The sequence below is a fragment of the Pelecanus crispus genome, chromosome 17, assembly GCF_030463565.1.
Source record: "Pelecanus crispus isolate bPelCri1 chromosome 17, bPelCri1.pri, whole genome shotgun sequence".
Classification (NCBI taxonomy): Eukaryota; Metazoa; Chordata; class Aves; order Pelecaniformes; family Pelecanidae; genus Pelecanus; species Pelecanus crispus.
This window is the reverse complement of record NC_134659.1, coordinates 8,850,839-8,872,110: the sequence shown is the minus strand read 5'-3', so window position 1 is coordinate 8,872,110 and position 21,272 is coordinate 8,850,839. Positions and strand designations below refer to the sequence as shown.

At 40.3% G+C, this 21,272-nt stretch overlaps 1 protein-coding gene across 1 annotated transcript in view; it reads left to right on the top strand.

Annotated features, from left to right (window-relative positions):
• The window catches only part of KDM5B (lysine demethylase 5B), a 60,886-nt gene that overhangs the window by 17,789 nt on the left and 21,825 nt on the right, over positions 1–21,272 (top strand). Inside the window, exons 5-15 of the mRNA XM_075722242.1 lie at positions 4,099–4,233; positions 8,325–8,418; positions 9,955–10,058; positions 11,548–11,706; positions 12,324–12,443; positions 12,901–13,059; positions 13,511–13,692; positions 17,445–17,607; positions 18,596–18,715; positions 20,447–20,641; positions 21,054–21,235. Of these exons, the coding sequence (XP_075578357.1) occupies positions 4,099–4,233; positions 8,325–8,418; positions 9,955–10,058; positions 11,548–11,706; positions 12,324–12,443; positions 12,901–13,059; positions 13,511–13,692; positions 17,445–17,607; positions 18,596–18,715; positions 20,447–20,641; positions 21,054–21,235 (1,613 nt within the window). The remainder of the gene's footprint in view (positions 1–4,098; positions 4,234–8,324; positions 8,419–9,954; positions 10,059–11,547; positions 11,707–12,323; positions 12,444–12,900; positions 13,060–13,510; positions 13,693–17,444; positions 17,608–18,595; positions 18,716–20,446; positions 20,642–21,053; positions 21,236–21,272) is intronic.

The following is a 21,272-nucleotide window of genomic DNA, read 5'->3' as shown; positions in this document are numbered from 1 at the left end:
CAGTGCTTTACTGGGAGTGTAAGCATCTGTGATTTTTGTTTTTGGAGAAGATGTAGCTATTAGATTTGACAGCTGTCAGTTTGAGATGTGTGGTTCCTTCTTGCGATATTTCAACAAGCCTTTTGAGAGAAACTCTTCATGCAGCCAAGATGATCATCCATAAAAGATTAGTGCTTGCATTCACTGATTTTTTTAAATTTTTTTTTTAATTGGTAGTACTTGCAATATTCATTGACTTTTTTTCTGCAAAAGCCGAAAATACAGAATGATGTAGTTTCCACTGATGACTGTGCCATAACTTAAATCTCATCCAGATCTGTGTATAGCATTAATTGTTTATGTGTGGCTTAAATGTATGTTAAACTGGCTTCAGGAGTTATTTTGACAAATATCCCAGCTGGAGGTATTTCTATATACATAGTGAAATAGTGAAACTATCTGGAGCTGTTCAGAGATGAACAGATAGCATGTTATTATTAAAGCTTTTGTTCAGTCAAACAGCAAAAATTTCTTAAATCAGCCAGTTCCTAATAACTCAAAGCAGCTCTCCACAGGGGTGTATTTATTTTATTCTTATCTTGAAACATGGGACTAGACAGGTGTTGGGTGTTTGGCTCCAGAGTAGCTGCAGTAAATCTGTTGGTGTACTGGTTCTTACTGCCTGTGCCTCGCTTATATCCTTAGCTATAGTAACCATCAGGATGACACTGCAAGATCACACTGTATGCCCAGAGGGATATATGTCTCCCTACGTGAACTGAGGTGTCCAGAGTCTTCTGTCAATGCATCTTTGGTGATGCACTGCCCAGATGTTTGCGTGATTTAAAATGCAGTTGTAGTTTGTGGGGGCTAGAGGTGGTCTTGTGGTGGTCTGTTTTTCAGTGAATACAACGCATTCAGTAATCCTGGGTCTGGAATCTTTTCCAAACTAAGGCATTAATGTCCTAGTTGGATTCATATGTCCAAAGATTTATATGTGTATGCCTCTGATAAAGATGTTTCTGTGTGAGAGAGTTCTCTAGGACCCTTGGTTGTTACTGGAGAAAAATAAGCACCTCTGGCGTGTGATGGTTCTTACCCTCGAGCGGATACGTGACAGGGGTAGACCTGTGCAGGGAGCCTGGGTGATGACCATATGTATAAATTACTACTTTATAAAGGTCTAAACCTTTGACTCGTATCCCTGTACTTTTTTCTATCTTTTGACACCCTGGAGGCCTCGTCGACATTCCTGCTGTGTCCTTCGACTGCCTGGCGAAGGAGCCGCTGCTTAGCGGTTCCAGCTGATGGGCTTGTAACTTGCCCTCTGCTGCCATTTGGAGTTCAAGGATTACGTGTGCAACCATCTTCTCAGAATATGGGGTCATGATCACAGTGTGTAGGAAATGCTTATGGCAAATTATTGATAAAGCTTAACCTTACCAGAAAGGCTCTGCTAGTTGGGAGAGGAAAGGACTGAAGAAATAGCAGCTAGTGTCCTTGGTGAAAGACCTGTGCTTGCAGTTGATCAGGTCAGCCTGGGAGTAAAGTGGGTCCAGAGGAATTCCCATCCTTAGGACAGGACTTCTAGTTCTTCTAGGTACAACTGAAAATGTTAATGAAACAGCTATTTCATACTACTGCTTTGCCTTCAGATTACTGATGCACCAGGAAATGTTTCTGCTTAAACGGTTGTTGAAACCTCAATATTCAGGAAGTGTGTTCTGGTCGTCTTTTCAATGAACTGTCCATTGAAATAAGTGAGCGAAAGGACTGTTGGGGTCTAACCCGGCAGGCAGCTGAGCACCACACAGCCGTTTGACTCCCCCTGCCCCGCAGTGGGATGGGAGGGAGAACTGGGGGGGAAAAAGGTAGGATTTGTTGCTTGAGATAAAGACAGTTTAATAGGACAGAAAAGAAAGGGAAAATAATAATAATAAAAGAATATACAAAATAAGTGATACCCAATGCAATTGGTCACCACCCACTGACCAATGCCCAGCCCGTCCCCGAGCAGCGATCGCAGCCCCCAGCCAACCCCCCCAGTTTCTGTACTGAGCACGACACCCTATGGTACGGAGCAGCCCCTGGGGCCAGCGGGCCTGGCTCTGCCCCCTCCCAGCTTCTCGCTGGCAGGACAGGAGAAGCTGAAAAGTCCTTGACTAGTGTAAGCACAACTTGGCAACAGCTCAAACATCAGTGCGTTATCAGCGTTATTCTCATACTAAATCCAAAACCCAGCACTCTGCCTGCTACTAGGAAGAAGATTAACTCTATTCCAGCCAAAACCAGGACAACAGCGCATTTTTCTTTTGTTTTTTTTTTTTCTTTTTTCTTTTTTACTTGGACGTGCCACTGAAGTGAGGCAAGTTACACTTTTTGTTGTTTTTCTTTCCAGGTTTCATTGCCCTATTGTTTCAGAAAAGCTGTTTGCCTTCTAGGTACTTGCTTTCACGGATCATATGTCCTCTGTTACTAGAAAGAGTGGAAACCTTTTTTTTTGTGAAAGGTTTGGATTTCACACGAGGATATGATTCAAGGAACCAGGATTTACAAAAGTCATTAAATTTGGCAATGTTCTATATAGCATTAGTCTCCTTTGCTTTTCTGTTCTCTCATTTCTCATTTTCATATTTTTCCTACTCGCTCACCTTTTCTGCTTGTCCATTCTTTTGTCCTGAGAAATTGTTACTTGTGACTTTCTCCCACTGATGTTAATGTGAAGTAGTTTTCACATCATCATCTTTCAGCATGAGCTTTAAGGGAGCCTCGTCTTCTGAAGAGCTAGCTGCCGTGCTCTGTGGGCACCAAGCGTGCAGCACGGGAGCATGCCCAATTTGAGCATCGGCCAGGGCTTACTGCTGCTGCGCATGAACTGCAAAGTTGGGTGGATTTGTGTATCTATTTAATGCTGAAATTGTTAGACATTTGCTTTCAAAGAACAAGTCTAGAGCTTACAAGGTCTGAGATTGAAAGCAGTCCTAAATAAAACAAATTCTGGAGTTGTCTGTGAGCAGTGTTGTGGACTGTCTGTAGGGGATAGGTAATGATATCCTGCTACCCGTGACTGATATTTCTCTTTTGTTAAATACACATTTCTTTCAGTGTGGACTTTGCTTCTAAAATACCACTTTTTCCTCCTTTTTCCCCCCTTCTGACTATCATTTGTTTCTGAAAGTCTGGTTTCTGTGCTGCCTACAGAGCATCAGTCCTTATGCCGCTGCAGTGGTTCTCTTGCAGTTCTTGTCCTGTTTCTCTCTTGCGGAGAAAATGTTTGTGATGGGAACAGATGTTAACTGGGGAACCGGGGAAATGTGGATCCAGCAATTTGTGTGAAATGCTTTCTGACAACATAAGACTTTTCTTTCTTCAGGATTCGTTGTTTACTCATTAAGAACTGTTATATTTTGTCTGCTGTTACTGAATGTTGTGTGGCTTGACAAACTTGGAATTGTCATTAATTATTATTTTTCTTGCCAGTGGTATGCACAGTTTTCAAATGTGCATACAATGCGTGTTTCACAGTTTAAATGTGTTTATTCAGTGACTTGAAAGAACTAAAACTGTTCTTGCATCATCTTCCCTTTTGCCCTTTATTCATGCAACAGTGTTGTCCTCTCCAAAATATAGAAGGAATGTAACTTCTGCAATGTTCTTCAGACAAAAATTGTATTTCATTTAAGACAGGGATGTACGATAGGCTGTAATTTACTTCTATATTGCTTTGTACATTAGCATTACAGTAATGCAACCTGAGGACACTAAAGCAGTTTCCAGTATGCTGATGATACAGTCTCCAAAAACGCCATCTACTAGAAGAGTTGGTATTGGTATTCCCGTAGAGGAATGTTTGGTGCTCATGAAATTTAGAAGATTACTTCAGCTTTATTTAAGATCCTTTATTATGGTTATTGCATTCAGTAAAAGGGCAGGAAAAAGTGATTTTGGGACTTGTTCAAATAGGTAATGTTAAAATTGTCATAAATACTAACTTTTTATTAACTCACCACAGTAATTATTAAAGCCCTATCTACATTCCTTCACATTAGCCAGGAAATTGTTCTACACAAAGATTGTATTAGAAGGTGGAAATTAAGTAATTGAATTGTGTCTCTTCAGTGCTTGCAGAAACCAGATCTCACCAGTGACACAAAGGACAAGGAATACAAGCCCCACGATATTCCACAGAGACAGTCTGTTCAGCCATCTGAAACTTGTCCACCTGCTCGTCGAGCAAAACGCCTAAGAGCAGAGGTGAGATAATCTGTCTTTATGCAAGTAAATGCTCTGTGGCGACCGAGCTTGAAATCGTAACGCTGTGATAGTTTGCCTAGCAACATGGCACAACAGGTTTTAGTTAAGTTACAGGACAAATTTTATTTCAATTAGATCGCTAAATGTATATGCATAGTAAAAACCTGTTTTTCTTTGTCATTGCTAAATATACATAAATACTTACAAATGCATAAATTATAAATAACATGGTAAGGATTGTGTGATACTTTAAAAAGTGTGTTACTGTGGTTGGGAGTTCCAAGAGGCTGGCTATTCTACTACCTGAAAGGAGGTTGTAGTGAGGTGGCTGTTGGTCTCTTCTCCCATGTAGTTAGCGATAGGACGAGAGGAAATGGGCTCAAGCTGCACCAGGGGAGGTTTAGGTTGGATATTAGGAAAAATTTCTTCACGGAAAGGGTTGTCAGGCATTGGAACAGGGTGCCCAGAGAGGTGGTGGAGTCCCCATCCCTGGAAGTGTTCAAAAAAAGGGCAGAGGTGGCACTTGGGGACATGGTTTAGTCTAGTCTACCCTTGACTGGTTTAGTGTGGACTTGGTAGTGTAGGTTAATGGTTGGACTGGATGATCTTAAAGGGCTTTTCCAACCAAAGCGATTCTGTGATTCTACTGAAGCTGTTGCACTTACACGGTAGTTATGAGTGTGTACACTATAATAACATTTTTACCATTATTATAAATAACATGGGGCTCATAGATTAAAATATGGGTGACAGATTTTCTAGAAATGAAGCTTGTCTTCTGCAGCTGTGCTCTCTGTCATTTCCTCAGAGGACAGCCAGTGAACAGTAGTTATGCTTTAAATGTGTTGGGAGGTTTCTGTAAATCTTTCATGAGTTGAAGCCAGATGTTAGAGCAGAGAAGGTTTTTGTTATAACAGTAGCGCTGCTGTATTTCATTTTTTTACTCTGAGTTCTATCAATTTGCTATACTTTCACCATGAAATGTAAGAAAGTTGCATAACATTGTTAGTATGGTTTTGTACAGTCAAACAGGATTAATCTTACATGTGCTTAAGAAATAATATTTATTTGGATAAGCGTAAAATTTATTGATTATATCTGCATGGAGTTCTCCGGTGAACATATTTTAAGAGATCACTGTGTCTCTCTTGCTAGAAAACTGTTCTACTGTGACTTCAGTCCTTCCAGACTGATGTTCCTGCCTTCAGAGAGTTTACTATTTCTTTTGTTTGAGCAGATGAAGAGTAAGGGAGGCTTATTCCCAGGAGACAGTCTTATTAGTGGTGACATCATGAGTTAGGAAGGTCATGACTGCCTCTGTTTATAATACAGATTTCTATTTAAGCTCCTTTCAGACTCTTTATTAAACTCCCATTGTTCTAGTCTTGGTCTTTGTTACTACCAAGTAGTACAAATTAGTTGTTGCAAATTTTGCCTAAGAACTAATTATTCTTAGTTAATAAGTTACAATTAAGGTTTTCTAAAGCTTTTCCACTCAATACTTGCTAGCCAAATACTTGGTTACAAGTAGGTTTATAATTCTGAGAAAACCTCAGTAGTTTGATCTGAAACTTTCCATTTGAAGTATCTGCCTGTGGTTGAAAGATGCTAGTTCTCACGTATCCTCTAAAGATTAACAGCAGGGCAAATATATACTAAAATTTTATCTGTTTCTCTGACAGTGGTGTTGGGTGACGCTGACTAACAAAGAGTGCATGTTTTTGTCATGTCTGTGAAGGCTAACTGCTCATACTTGGCCAAAATGCAAGGCTACCCTGTCAGCTCTTTCCCTGAGCGCTACAGATGTCATGCACCTAATTTTTGTGGAAAAAATACTTGATTAAGAACAGAATTGAAACATACAGAGCTAAGGCTGAATTAAGCAGCATGGATTGACTCGCTTAGGAAGGAGCTGTAGTGCTTTACAACAATAATTTCCAAAAGTTAAGATTTGTTAATGTGAGTGTTCTGTTCCATTTTAGTGCAAAGTCAGCTAAGTTGATGAAATCTGTTTCATTCTTCATTAAAGCTATACACAGTTGATTTTTGCACTGACCTGGTTGCAAAGTAGTGATGTTTGGTTAATGTGTCTCTACTTTTTGCTCTAACAAGATATACAAAGATTCATCAGTGTCTTAAATTGTAAAACGTAAGTTCATTCTCATGTTTACCAGTTTGTTGTTTCTTGTTTTTCAAAGGCTGTGTACTATAAACCTTTAAAATAAGTGAACTACAGGAGAGTACTGTAAATTATTCTTACTAGCAATAAACACAGCCAGTGGGATAAGTGTTAGTTTTGCAATTGTAAGATGCATGTGGTTTCTACCTGCCCTTTCCTACCTGCTTAGTAAACACGACAAAATGCTCGTAATTGGAAAGGAAAAGGGCAATGACAGTCGTAGGCTGGTTTTGAAATGCAAAGGATTTAGATGCTTGATATAGAAAAGATAAGTGTAAAAGACCAGAACAATGCTGCGGAAGTGAAAGTGAGATGAATCGATATGATAGACGGCTCAGGCCAGGGGAAAAAAAAGCTACTCCTGTGAAGCTAAATACAGGCTTAAGCACAGAAAACGGGTGTAACTTCTAGAAGTTAAAGATGTAGAAGATGGGACATCTGTTACTGCATTGCTTGAGGATCAGTGCAAACCGATCCTGATTCAGTATTACTAAATACAATGGACAGCATTTTTTTGCATATCTTAAGCAATAGGATCTCTGCCTGGTCTCACGGAGACAGTAATTTGGACGAAGAGAATACCAGAAGTGAAGGGGGCGTCATGTCAAAACCACTTCTGTAAAAATCCAAAACAAACAAGCCTACAAAAACCCCCAAACAGAACAACAACGAACTCCTGCCCTGTTGAATACCTGATGACGCGTTCAGGCTGGAAGTCACGCTTGCAGAGCTAGGCCAGCAAGTCCTGTTGTTGGGCGTCAGGGTGTGGTTGATAGTGGACTGGCTTGTGTGACAAGAGGGTGGTTGCGTGACCTCATTTCCTTAAGAAATTAGGCTTAAAAAATACAATGTTGGAGAAACCTGTCTTTATGCTGAGGGATCTGAGGATTGTTCTCCCATGGTCTCAAAACTTTGGGGAAGAAATAGAAGAATTAAATGGAAAAACATTACTCTGTGTTGAAAGCTCGACAACACACCAACTGTATGTTGGCCGGAGTATGTTCTGGTTCTCAAGAGTAAAAGAGTATTTGTGAAAGCCCAAAGTTCCTTGTTCCATTGCTTCTTATCAAGTTTCACTGAAATCAAACTAAAAACATGGTATCATTATTGGCACAGACTTTTTGTAGGATTTCCTTTCAGATCTCTCCACGTTGTTCCCTGTGTTATTTCTCTCTGAACTCTTTTAAATAACTGAATACAAGTATTTCAGAAATTCAGGTTGCCTTTTTAGATTTATTTGTTTGTAAGTATAAAATGGTTCTTTGAGTTTAAATGAAGTCCTTAAAGTCTTTATCTGACTTCCATCTGTCTGGCTTTTTCCTAGAACAAGTCAGGTTACAAGTTTTAAGACCTCCATTGTACCTCAATGAAGTGTTCGTGTCTCATATCAGCTTGTTCTCTGAACCTTTGCAGTCCTCTCTTGGCATTTATCAGAGTCAATTAAGAATTGTATGCAGATTTTTTTGTTTTAATTTGGAAGTCAAAATTACCACTTTTCCCCAGTTCTTTTCCCAGGTCTTGAATTGAAATGTATGTTTTAAAACCTTGCAGGGCTTGCCACCAAAGTTACTCAACTGTAGAGACTTGCAGAGAATTACTTAGATTTTAACAGGCACTCTTGTTAGGACTCCGAGCATTGGACATAGCCAGATTTTTCCCTTCTTCAGAGCCAAAGCAGCTCCGAGGGCAGAAGGAGTCGAGTGCAGGCAGGATCTCTTCAGGTGCGCAGCCTTTCCTGCAGCATTGCATGCAGTGGCCAGCTGTGTATTTCAAAATCGTTGGTCCATACTTGGGCAAGCAGCCGTGAGTTCAGATGGCAGTGAACATTTTCCCAAATACAAGTGTAAAACCAAAGTGTTCCATCTAAGGAGATACTGATTTTTTTCCCTTTTTTTTTTTTTCCTGTTTTAAGGCAACGAATATTAAAACCGAATCTGACCCTCCAGAAGCCAGAACTCATAATCTGAGACGTAGAATGGGATGTGCACCTCCGAAGTGTGAAAATGGTGAGTGGCAAGTGGGGAGTGGGGAAAAAAAAAAAAGTTACAAGTTCTTTTATGGCTTTGAAATCTTTTTGTTTGTTTTGTTAAGTGGTTGAGTTTTCTTGGAGAAGAAGATATTTTCAGTTAAAAAAAATTTCTACTTTTTTAAACTTCAGTGTCTCCATAGAGAATGAGCAATCAGAAATGAGATCTGAGCCACAGTTCTATTCTGTATTTTAACTAGCTAGCATCAATCCACTAGCTTTAAATAGAGGAAACTCTTTTAAAAATGTGTCAGATTTCAGACACTTTTAGGAAAGAATTTGAAATCAGGAAATGAAACTCATGAAGGCAAAAGAAAGTATGTTGTGAACTTAATGATAAAGTTCCCATAATACAATTTTTAAATTGCTTCTATCAGTAGTCCTGGGTCTATTGTTATCTGTCCTTAAGATATAATAATTTCAGACTGAGAAAAAATATTTAATGCTATCAGACAGAAGAATAAGCTTGTTGACAAATAGTTTGGCAAAGCAAATATAGGAACCATTTACAACTACTTAATAATTGAAATTCACTGAGCAGTTTGTCAGTCTCCTTTGTTCATTCAAAATCTCTTTTTTCCAAGAATTTGTGTAGATTGTGGTCTTTTTTTAATTTGATAATTTTTTTTTCTTTAAGGAGTGTCTCTAGGCATAAACCTTTTTTCTTTTTTCCCCCTGAAGAGTAGAAGGAGAAAGCTCTAGACAGTTTCTTAATGCTTAAATTTCTGATAGATGCAGACATTCTTCTCTTTAATATCTTTGTTAGCTCTCGGACTCCAAGAAATGCTTTGGCTTGTCTCATGTCCAGGTGTAAAGGTCTCCAGCTCACTTGTAACTTTAGCTAAGAACTTCATTGCCCCCTTATCTTCAGCACCAGAGCCCTGGGATTCTTCACACTCCTTTGTATGGATTTGGGGGTGTGGCTTTTTTATAATGTCAGGAATGAAGACTTGAGTAGAGACATGCCCAAATTAGGTAGGAGCGTAAGAATGTAGAGAAACTGCTTGTCAGGCCACTTCTGCTGCATGCTTCTCTTTGACAATATGTTTTCATGAAAGCTACCACTACAAGAAACTGAAGTGTGAGGATCATCATAGGAAGCTGTAGTGTTGTTTCATGTCTTCATGCTGCTGTAAAATTGATGGAGCAATTCAACCACATTTGTTAACACCACATGGCAACAAAATCTTAGCTTATGAAGATACTTGTAATTTAATTTAAATTAATTTAAACGGGATTTAAAATACCCACTCAGAAACTGTGGACTGTGATAGTCATTGCTAGCTCGTGATGGTGTGCTTGGTTTTTCTGATAATACCGGCTTCTGTAGGCATTGCAGGTGTTCAAATCATGCCTTAAGCTAACTGAAACAAGCGTGTGTATGGGATGACAAGTAATTCAACAAATAACTTGGAGTGATGCCGTCTAACAAGTAATAACAAATAAAATAAATAATAAGTAATGCTAAGCATTAAAACATTTTGCAATACCTTAATTTTTCTTTCTGTTGCACCAGAAAAGGAAACGCATAGCACGGTGAAACTTCCCGAGAAGAGAGAACATGCTGGGGACCCAGAGAAAGACAAGTCCAAAGTCCGATCGAAAAAACCCACTAATGCTGTGAGTACACCCTGCCTTCCTCCTGCTTCATATTGATTGCTGGTGTAGCTGGGTTTCTCTTGGGTATGTAGTGAAATCTCGGTCTCATGTCACTTAGATTGCTCTAAGGACTCTCCTGTGTTCTTCATGTAACCCTGTGGTTGAAACAAAGCAGTAGCTCTGCCTGCTGGAATATACGTACTTGTAAAGCTTCATGCTGTTCCAAAGCTGAAAATAACAGGATAGTTAAGTTTCTCTCTATATAACTAAAGTAACTTGTTTTCTGTCTCCAAGGTACAGTCTCAAAATAAGCATTTTGAAAGAAGAGTCCAAACAGAAGTGGTTCTTCTGTGATCTCTCTCCCCATTGCTCTTTAACCTCAAGGGAGTTTAATGCGAGCTTTGGCACCCGGCTTTCCAGCAGACCTGCCGCTTATTCTGCAATTTCTGCACTAACTCAAAAGCTTTGTTGTTCAAGTGTTTCTTAAAAAAACAACCCCGTTCCTTGTCCAGCTCTCCACACACCACCACCCTCCCTCCAAAAAAACCCCAAACTGAAAGCAATGGTAGTTTGCCTCGCTTTTGAGAAGATAATACTGAGATTCTTTCTGTCCATGCTACTACTTGGGTCCTTCCTAAAACCAAAAATCTCCTTCACTTAATTCACACCTATAGCTAGATACCTGAGAATGAACCATGCAAATACTAGAAACCTGACACCCCCACCCTCCAAACAAAAAAAAGCTTGCGGGGAGGAGCAGGAGATGCTCCTTTTTTTAGCAACATAAGACAGCAGGGTCCACTTGTCCTCCCAGCTCTATTCTGTATTTGAGAAGAACCTTCCAGTCTGTTGCTAATGAAGGTGTGGCGTAGGACAGGCAGCAGACAACCCTTCCCACCTTCAGAGGGCCTGCACCTTCTCCTTGGGGCTTGGTAGCTGCTGTGCGAAACCTCCGTCAGACTTCAGCAGCTGACCCTGCCCAAAAGCCGTAGCTCTGGTGGGAAGCTGGTGCCTTTCCAGTTCAAAGGAAGGTCTCGGCCAGTGTCTCTGGGGAAAAAGAGGAACACTCCCATCAAGAGGAACCCCCGTCTCTCTTCTGAGGCTCCGCACAGTTGGTCTCAGAGGAGGATGGAACATTTGTGCGCACATGCCGCACGTGAGAGCGAGAAGAAAAAGGATTTGTGAGCCGCCAAGAGGCGTTAGGTTATACCTGCTGAATCCACAGGACCGCTGAGCTAAACTGTCCTGGCCACTGACTCAAGTCTTCTGTCACTTGGAAAATAAATACGTGGAAGGGCTTGCAACTCTTGTGGTCCTTCCTTAAATTACAGAGGGGGGTTATTTAAACTTTTACATGAATATTTTGTGTTTGCTTGTCTCACTTCCATTTCGGAGAAAAAGTAAAAATAAGCTTTGGCAAATGTCACAGATGACTGAGTTACCAAACTGCTCTTTCACTATGAGTTACCTTAAGTGCTCAAATTCCCACTCTGGCAATTTTGTGTTACAGGTGGATTTGTATGTATGTCTCTTATGTGGCAGTGGTAACGATGAGGATCGTCTCCTGTTGTGTGATGGCTGTGATGACAGTTACCATACTTTTTGTTTAATTCCACCCCTTCATGATGTTCCCAAAGGGGACTGGAGGTGTCCCCAGTGTTTGGCTCAGGTAATTTGACAAACCATAAAAGTTAGGCTGAAGGTTATTTTCTATTTTGTGGGGGTTTTTGGTTTTTTTTTTTCTTTTTCTTAAACTTGATCCTAGGGATTGAAAGTACAATTTCTTATTACTTAATTTTGTGCAAACAAGGTGATACAGGGTAAAGTTAAAATGAAGACTGGACATGCTTCAAATTGCAAAGCTATTGCTTAATATTTTGGAGCCAAAAATTGATCTGCCTTAGCATTGCTAAAATTTTAAAGACTACATTGGATTTTAATTGGCATATTTCCTCTGTATTTAAAATTGGAGTCTCACTGGGTGCTTCAGTGTGGAGGTCTATGCGTCTTTTTTTTTTTGCTTAGCTCTACTAGAGGAAGGAGAAATTAGGCATGTTACTTCATTAATGTTTATGCAGATTTATCAATAAATAAATACTGTGGTTCGGTGAATTAAGCAGAGTAGTTTCTTCTTCTGACGGTGCAACTTGGGGCAATCATTTCATTTTGGTCGGGTGCCCTGCCTTCTTCTCTGTCACATGCTGTAATAGTAGCCCATTTGTGTAAAATCTCAGCCCAGATTGTCTTCTTAATACCGTATAGAAATAATTATCATTTCAATTGCAGGAGTGTAATAAGCCTCAAGAAGCATTTGGTTTTGAGCAAGCAGCAAGAGACTATACACTTCGCACATTTGGAGAAATGGCAGATGCGTTCAAGTCAGACTATTTTAACATGCCAGTACATGTACGTTCATGTATTTGTCCTGATGCCATAATGTAGATTTCATTTTTTGAGCTTAATTGAAATATATAACTTGGGGGGGGGGGGGGGGGGATGCCCTTTTTGAATGGCATGAAATCCCAAATCAGAGGTTCTCGTTGACATCAGTGAATCCTTGTTCTTGCTGGTGTCATGGTTTCTTGTTCCACCAGCTTCTTGGTTTTTTCACTTTTGAAGAGTGTCTGTAAGGAAGAGAATGCTCTCTAGCTATCGCCCATTCCTGAGAGAGCAAAGCAGTAGCATGTCCTCCATGGAACTGCATTGCTGCTGCATTTTGGTTTTGCTCTTGCTGAAGCGATTTTGAAATGGGGAAATGCTTCAAGCTAATGGAGATTCCTCCCTGAGATAGCCTTTATGCATGTGCTCTTTATATACTGATTCCTGAGTATGTACTCCTTGTTTTTCTTCTCCTCATACCTAGATGGTCCCCACCGAGCTGGTTGAAAAAGAATTCTGGAGACTCGTTAGTACCATTGAAGAGGATGTGACAGTAGAATACGGAGCTGATATTGCTTCAAAGGAATTTGGCAGTGGCTTCCCAGTTAGGGGTGGGAAATTTAAAGTTAGACCAGAAGAAGAGGTAGGTCTTTATTAGTTCACTGTGTGTGTTTGTGTCGCAGTTCTTTGTTAAATAAGTCTCTCTGGTTCAAAGCAAAATAATGGAACTGGCTTGCAAAGTGTGTGTTTTGTGTATCTGGCACAGTATTTGAAGAGGAGAATTACATCAGAGTTTTGAATAAATAAAATTTGCTGTGATCAGACGTTAAAAGACACAGATTTATCCTAGAAGTTATTTATTTATTTCTAGACTTAAAAAAAAAAAACAAAAAACCCAAAAACAAACCTCATTTTAACAAAGTGGGTCAGATAAGGTTTGTGAAAAGAGCAAAGGCAATGGAGGTTTTGTTCTTTGATTCATATCTTTTAACTGGGAAGGATGCTTTTCTTCTGTTGCTCTTTTGGCAGTTTTACCTTCTTGGGTTTTTTACTTCATGTTGTACAAACCTGTGACTGTTCTGTTCAATTTTCAGGAATACCTTGATAGTGGCTGGAATTTAAACAACATGCCTGTGATGGAGCAGTCTGTTCTTGCTCATATCACTGCAGACATATGTGGAATGAAATTACCCTGGCTATATGTAGGAATGTGCTTTTCTTCATTTTGCTGGCATATAGAAGACCACTGGAGCTATTCGATTAACTATCTGCATTGGTGAGTTTGAGGAATAAACTCAGCCTGAGGAGCAATGTCCCTTTCATTTCCCCTTCCCCTTTTTAATTAGTGGACTAAAAGCAGATTCATAGAGTTCAGGCCAGAATAACCCTAGCAATCCTGTAGCAGCGGGGTTAAATTTGACACAGTGTGATTCCTATATTGATTTGCTTTTGGACAAGAGGTCATATTTTGGAAAGAGACATCCATTCCCAGTTTTAAAAAATCCATGAGAGATGCAGCAGATACTCCATCAAATGTTTTATTATGCTCAATGTAAGACTAAAAACCATGCAAGTTTTTTTAAAAATCGTCTAGCTTCAACTAACAATCTTAGGATCCTGCATATTTTTTTGTCTGTTGGATAGATCATTCTATCATAAATCCTCTCATCAAGCGAACACTTGTCAACTGTAATCAGGACACATCTTTGCCATCTCTTTGATATTCTAAATAAATTGAACTTCTTAAACTTCTCACCTTACAGCATCTTTTCTAGAATTTGAATTATTATTGTCACTCTTCCTGAAACTTGTCAAGCTCTTTCCCTTTCCTTGTTCACATAACTGTTCCAGCAGAATGGTAAAACCATGTCCCAGCTACTATTCAGTAGGTCATCTTTTTGATCAGTTATTTAGTTTCTGCTCCTTGAAATAGCTGCTGCTGTAGCACAGTCCAGGTTGTCATTGACTTAATTCCCTTGCTTTCTTACTACTTGACATTATTAAAACAAATGTTGGAGTGAGGCTAAGTAAATGAGTGATCAAGATTACATTGTAAAAATGATCTTCCTTGTTATTTGTTGCCTTTTTTTTTTGTCTGGGTCTTCAATCAGACTGAAAACTCTGGGAAGGAGAGGAGGTTTTTTGTGTGCAGTAGAAACTTTGTTTCTTCTAGGAGAGCTTCCCTCGCTATTGTTGGAATGGCATTATGTGCTGCATAATTTGTCTCAAATTGCATTGGTGTTTGCAGTCAAGGCCAGAAAGATATGTAAGTGCATACATGTGTATGTGCACACACGTACATATGTTCACACACGTGTGAAAGTAGCCCTACCGACTTCTAATTTAGTTCTCCTCCAGCATGAATGTCCTTGATGTCTTTTGTTTTCATTTGCCGATGTTATTCTGTATTTCCATTGAAATTAAAGGTTTATATCTGGGGTTTTTAGCCTATTTGAGAGCAATGTGTATTTGAAGTTAATACTGTTCTTGGCCAGAAGAGTCAATCTTAATGACCTGCTGCTGAAGAGACAATGCTCTGCCCTGCAGAGGGACCTGGACAGGCTGGACCGATGGGCTGAGGCCAACTGTGTGAGGTTTAACAAGGCCAAGTGCCGGGTCCTACGCTTCGGTCACAACAACCCCATGCAGTGCTACAGGCTTGGGGAAGAGTGGCTGGAAAGCTGCCTGGCTGAAAAGGACCTGGGGGTGCTGGTCAACAGCGGCTGAACATGAGCCAGCAGTGTGCCCAGGTGGCCAAGAAGGCCAACAGCATCCTGGCTTGTGTCAGGAATAGTGTGGCCAGCAGGAGCAGGGAGGTGATTGTGCCCCTGTACTCGGCGCTGGTGAGGCCGCCCCTGGAATCCTGTGTCCAGTTTTGGGCCCCTCAATACAAGAAAGACATTGAGGTGCTGGAGCGTGTTCAGAGAAGGGCAAGGAAGCTGGTGAAGGGTCTGGAGTGCAGGCCTTATGAGGAGCAGCTGAGGGAGCTGGGGGTGTTCAGCCTGGAGAAGAGGAGGCTGAGGGGAGACCTTATCGCTCTCTACAACTCCCTGAAAGGAGGTTGTAGTGAGGTGGGTGTTGGTCTCTTCTCCCATGTAGTTAGCAACAGGACGAGAGGAAATGGGCTCAAGCTACACCAGGGGAGGTTTAGGTTGGAAATTAGGAAAAATTTCTTTACGGAAAGGGTGGTCAAGAATTGGAACAGGCTGCCCAGAGAGGTGGTGGAGTCACCATCCCTGGAAGTGTTCAAAAAACGGGTAGATGTGGCACTTTGGGACATGGTTTAGTCTAGTCTACCCTTGATTGGCTTAGAGTAGACTTGGTAGTGTAGGTTAATGGTTGGACTGGATGATCTTAAAGGTCTTTTCCAACCTAAACGATTCTATGATTCTATGGTTCTATGATTCTATGCTCCAAACTCTGAAAGGCCTTCAGAAGGCAGGACTCGTTCTTGTGAAGTACTAGGGATGGCACGTCCATCTTCAGTGTTCCAATGTGCTTGTATCCTGGTACAGTATTTTGAGCAGATAGTCCCAACTGAAACAGGCTACAGCAGTAGACCTTTCATAGGGTTGAAGGCAGTAGTTTCCCTGCATGACTCTGAATCCTGTGTTAATTCTTGAAATGGTAAAAAGAGAAAAAACAAATCTTTGCTTCTAAAGATGCTTGCAAATAAATAAATGTCAGTCCTGGTCAGAGGAAGAATTATCATCATTGATGCTACTATTTCTAAAGGCAGGAATGTGGAACTCTCAGGTAGCAGTGCAGAAAGAACTGTCACATTCATCAGTTCTACAGCTTGCTGCCTTCATAAGGCTGACACCTGAATACATCCGTTAAAATTGTATCTTTTTCTGTTCTCTGTTCTCCTGAAGTCCAGAGATCCCTGATACCAGTATCCTTGTCCAAGTTTAGCATAGTTACAACTGCTGTCATCCATTCCTTGGCACTGACACGTATCAAGGAGCAGAATTCTTGACTAACTCAGTACTGGGTCAGGACACAGTGTAGTTTTGAGTTGCATCTGTGACTGGTTTTCTTGAATTCATGGAATAATTTCAAGTTGGTGAACAGGTCCAGGGCTGCATAGTCATTTAACATTGCATAGTAATGACTTCACTTGTGCTACTCCTTGTGATATTGATGTAACTGCCCTTCCACAGTCCCTCCTGCTAGCTGTCCTCTTCACCATGACAGGAGTGCTGTTTGAGTACAGGAATAAATTCCTAGGTATGAGGGATATGCTTCTTGAGTCATATTTCACACTTTTTGTCTGGAATCCTCCCAATTGCTTCATGATTTATAGGAAAAAAAAAAGAACACCGTTGGGTCAGCTTTACTCTGCCAGCTCTTCAGGAGTCTTGGGAGAAGGTGATTTGTCCGCTATCTTCTTTTTTAAATACCTTTTCTAACATTGTTCTTTATAAAGGATTGGAAGGCATTTTCATCTTTGTGCTGCAGTGAGCCAGCTTCATTGTAAAGCTGAAACAATATCTACTGCAACACATCTGCATAACTTTAATTTTCTCAACTGGCTTGCATTGGGTTAAGCTGTTGCTAAAAGTTCTTTGTTCCTACTCTGGATATGGATTTTTTTTTTCCCCTTGATGTCTTTTGCATAATTTGGAAGTTTAATTTCTATTTACTATATGTTGCTTTTATGGCAATTGCACACAAGACAGAAAGAACTGGCTCTGGTTGTTAGATCCAAGAGGGAGTTTGTGTTCACGGTAAAAGACAAACAGCTTATGTCTTTAAGTTGTGCTGGAATCAGAACTTCACTGAGGACTTTCTCAGTCTTTTTTTTTCCCCAGAATATTTTAACTATGTGCTCAGAAATGTAGGCGATTAAAAACTGAGGTCTGGAGGAGGGACCTGCATAAAATATGAAGATTCAGGAAGGTATATAATCTTCGCATTCCTTCCTGGTGATATACCCTTCTTTTGACATGGTGTATTTTAAAACAGAAGACTGAAAATGTAACTTACAAGATTGCTTATATTTAACTTTTTTTAATAATCTTGCAGGGGGGAGCCTAAAACGTGGTATGGAGCCCCAGGGTATGCAGCTGAACAGCTGGAGGATGTAATGAAGAAGCTTGCTCCAGAGCTATTTGAATCTCAGCCAGATCTCTTGCACCAACTTGTCACCATAATGAACCCGAATACTTTGATGGCCCACGGAGTGCCTGTATGTTGTTGGACTCCTGTGCTACTTCCCCAAACCCAACCCTCTTTCATTTGCACCGAATTCTGCTTCAGAGCTGATAATTGAAGCCACTTTTATTACAAAGATGGTGTGGTAGTTTCCATGTGTGTTGTATCTTCCTTGTGTAGTATAATGTGCCAGTATGAACAGATGGGCAATGGAATCATTGCTTTTGGAATTGCTTGGCAAACTCTTCTCTGGAGATCCACCTTAGTATGTTTCTATTTCTGTATCTCAGCTGGAAAGTTTAGTCTTGACCTTTGAAACAATGGCAGGAGCTCTTCCTATGTCTGTCTTTTCAGACACAAATTTTTTGGCATAGAGTTTCTGGCAAGAGGCCAAAACCCGTTCTTCCTTTATTTGTCATCCACATCCTCTTATTTTTCCTGGATAAGTTGTTAAGTATTTAAAAACATTTTTCATCAGTTTCCATCATATTCCATACTAGATTATTCATGGGAATTATGTCCCTTTACAACTTAATTAGCTTTTGACTAGCTGACCTTAGGACTTAAAGGAAAATCTGGAAAAAGTGGCAAAATTTGTGGTGTCTACTATACTGTGAGAGACTCCAAAATTGAAAGATGCAGGATGACCTGCCTGCTCTGGTTGTCTGGCACCGAAAGTATTAGATTTACAGCAGTATGAACTTTTGAGTAGGTTCCAAATTTCTCTTCCCCTTCAGCTACACATTGAAGAGAGCCTTGCCTGTGCTTTACCTCTGTCACCAGAGCTGGCACAGGCAGCTGATGTAAAATGGCTTAGAGTGTGGGTATGGCTGAATGAAAGCCCTGGAAAGCAAAGGGGTTTATGTGGTAAGTTACCAAATGCCAGTTGTAATTCTTGGGCTTATGTTTTAAAACCATGCAAAGTCATCGTAGGAGTTACTAGGAATTGGAAATCCGTATTCTCTTCAGAGCCTTCAGTTCCATTCAGGTTTGACCTAATGCTTGTCTGTCTTTTCTCCTAGGTTTATCGAACCAATCAGTGTGCTGGAGAGTTTGTGATCACCTTTCCAAGAGCTTATCACAGTGGCTTCAATCAGGGTTTCAATTTTGCTGAAGCTGTGAACTTCTGCACAGTTGATTGGGTATGTTCTGAAACCGGTTTTTCATCAAGTATGCAGTTCCAAAGTTGCTCCTAGCTGATGTACAGTTCTAATTTACTGCTCATGCACAAATCTAGTCCGCAAATCACAAGAAGCCTGTTACTGGAAGCATAATGTTTTGCTGAAGGTATTTTTTTCATGTAGAGAACTGTGGGCTTTCTCTGGTTCCCAAGGTTTGGTTTAAAATTATACATTAGGGCTGATGTATCTGTTACAGAGACCTGTTACAGGAGGTAGGCAAGGTCCTGTGCATACCTAGAATATGAGAAGCACCGGTGCTGCTAGAATCTACTCCTTTTGTGTCCCCAAATTCCATTCAAATTGTCAAGAGCTGGAATGAAATTTTTCTGTTTATTGCACTGGGAATTGTCTTACGAGGTGCTTTCTACAGCTGAAAAGCAAAGACAACTTGGACTTCTTTTCTACTTTAACTTCTGTGATTAAATCAGATGATACATTTAACACATTGAGAGCAGTTACAGACTTTGATAGTCCTCCTGGGAAAAAATAATAAGAATTGCATCTGATGTGAGTACATCCTCTGGGATAGCAGAGGTGCTGTAGGTTTTTAAGGAAGAATACCTTAATGAGAAGGGAACAGAAAGTTCTAATGTTCAAACAGAAGGTTTACAGACCAATACTCTATTCCCAGTAAGCTTCACTCAGCTCACTGAAACAACAGAGATAGGCACATATTACAATTCTTAGGTCAGAGTAATTTATTAAGTTTTTTTGTCTTTTTTTTTTAAATGAAAACAAATGGAGGATAGTTGCTCCACAGTTGCAAATAATCATTTCTCCTTCCCAGCAGATTTCTTAGACACATGGTGTGGCTTGATCTCAGAAAGATCCTTTGAAGCTACTGATATTTCAAACTACTCCTCTTCTGATTTCTGCCCCCCTCCCCCCCCAAAAAAAATCTTAGCTATTTGTAAATGTAGCCCATCTAAAAATGTTGCTAGATTTAAAAAACATCACTTAGAAGTAGGAGATGACGACAATTGGAAGAAAACTTTGTGTTGTGACTGTGTGTGTATATTGGTTGGTTTCGCTTTGGTTTTCCTCTTGTCCTTCCATGAGTTTCACAGTGGACTCTAATGTGTAACCTCATTGTAGCCTGAGCATCACTATCTGCCTGGCCAGCAACAGCCTTAAAATAAAGCTATGAGTAATCTGCCCAGCTCGTAATGAATTGTTTACTCTGCCTGGGGTTAGTTAGGGACTTTAATGGTTCATGGAGTCAGCAGTTTCTCACGCTGCAGCACAGTTCGTGTCCTATGCAAAACAGCCGTATCATTTGAGGAAAAGGTCCGGCGTGGCCTGCAACCTGCCTTTGGGGCATCCCTACGCTTCCCTTTGATGCTTCCCCAGCCTCTGTGTATTTTTAGCTTGGGTCGTCTTGAGCCTGCTGTGGTTTAGTGATTCAGTTACCCCTAATTATGGTCTCTTCCAGACAGGGGATGCAAGTTTTTTAGCTGGGTTCATGGAGGAAACGCACTGTATCCACTGTAAAGGAGTTATAAGCAGTCCTGGCTTATCAGAACACAGGGTCTTGTTTTCTCTAGTTTTATGTTCTGAATTATGAATGTTGTTGCTAGAAGGATTTGTCTTGGCCTTTCATTTGGATAGTTTTTTGTTAGTAGCATAAAAAGTCAGTATCTTAATGTAATTTTCAAAATCAGCTCGTCATTTATTTAATGTTTTTCCATGCAGCTACCATTGGGTCGCCAATGTGTGGAACATTACCGCCTGCTAAACCGTTACTGCGTGTTTTCTCATGATGAGATGATCTGTAAAATGGCTTCCAAAGCAGATGTTCTTGATGTTGTGGTAGCATCTACAGTTCAGAAAGACATGGCTATTATGATTGAAGATGAGAAGAGGTTGCGTGAGAAGGTTGATAAACTGGTGAGTTGTAGGAAAAAATATTTTAATGAATGAAGGAACGGTTGAAACGGTGGTGTGAAGACATGCTGGGACTTGCACTGCATTGTCAACGGCTTAGAGCTACGTAGTACCTTCCTGAGTAGCATTGTTGATTTCAGAGGACTGCTTGGCTAAAGAATCATTTATTGTGCATCTTGTTTTAGCATCTACCCTTTAACGCTGTTCAAAATGTCTCTTTTAAAGTAATGTTTGTTCTTCTAGTACTTTAGTCAGAATAGCTGATTTTTCATTAACCGAGATTCCTGTCTGCCGGGTTTTAATGTCTTATTTCTAAACTTCGGTATTCCTTTGATAAATTTAGCTTCTGATGTTTTAGCTTGGGATAATCACCTCTTCATTAGACTTTGAAGTGATGTAACATACTCTTTTGCAGGGAGTGACTGACTCGGAGAGGGTGGCTTTTGAGCTGTTTCCTGATGATGAGCGACAGTGCTTAAAGTGTAAAACCACCTGTTTCATGTCTGCTGTTTATTGTCCATGTAAACCTGGGTTATTGGTATGCTTGTACCATGTCGAGGATCTCTGTTCCTGTCCCACCTACAAATATAAACTGGGGTAAGCTTTAGATAGCAAATAATACTCTGTTCTGGAG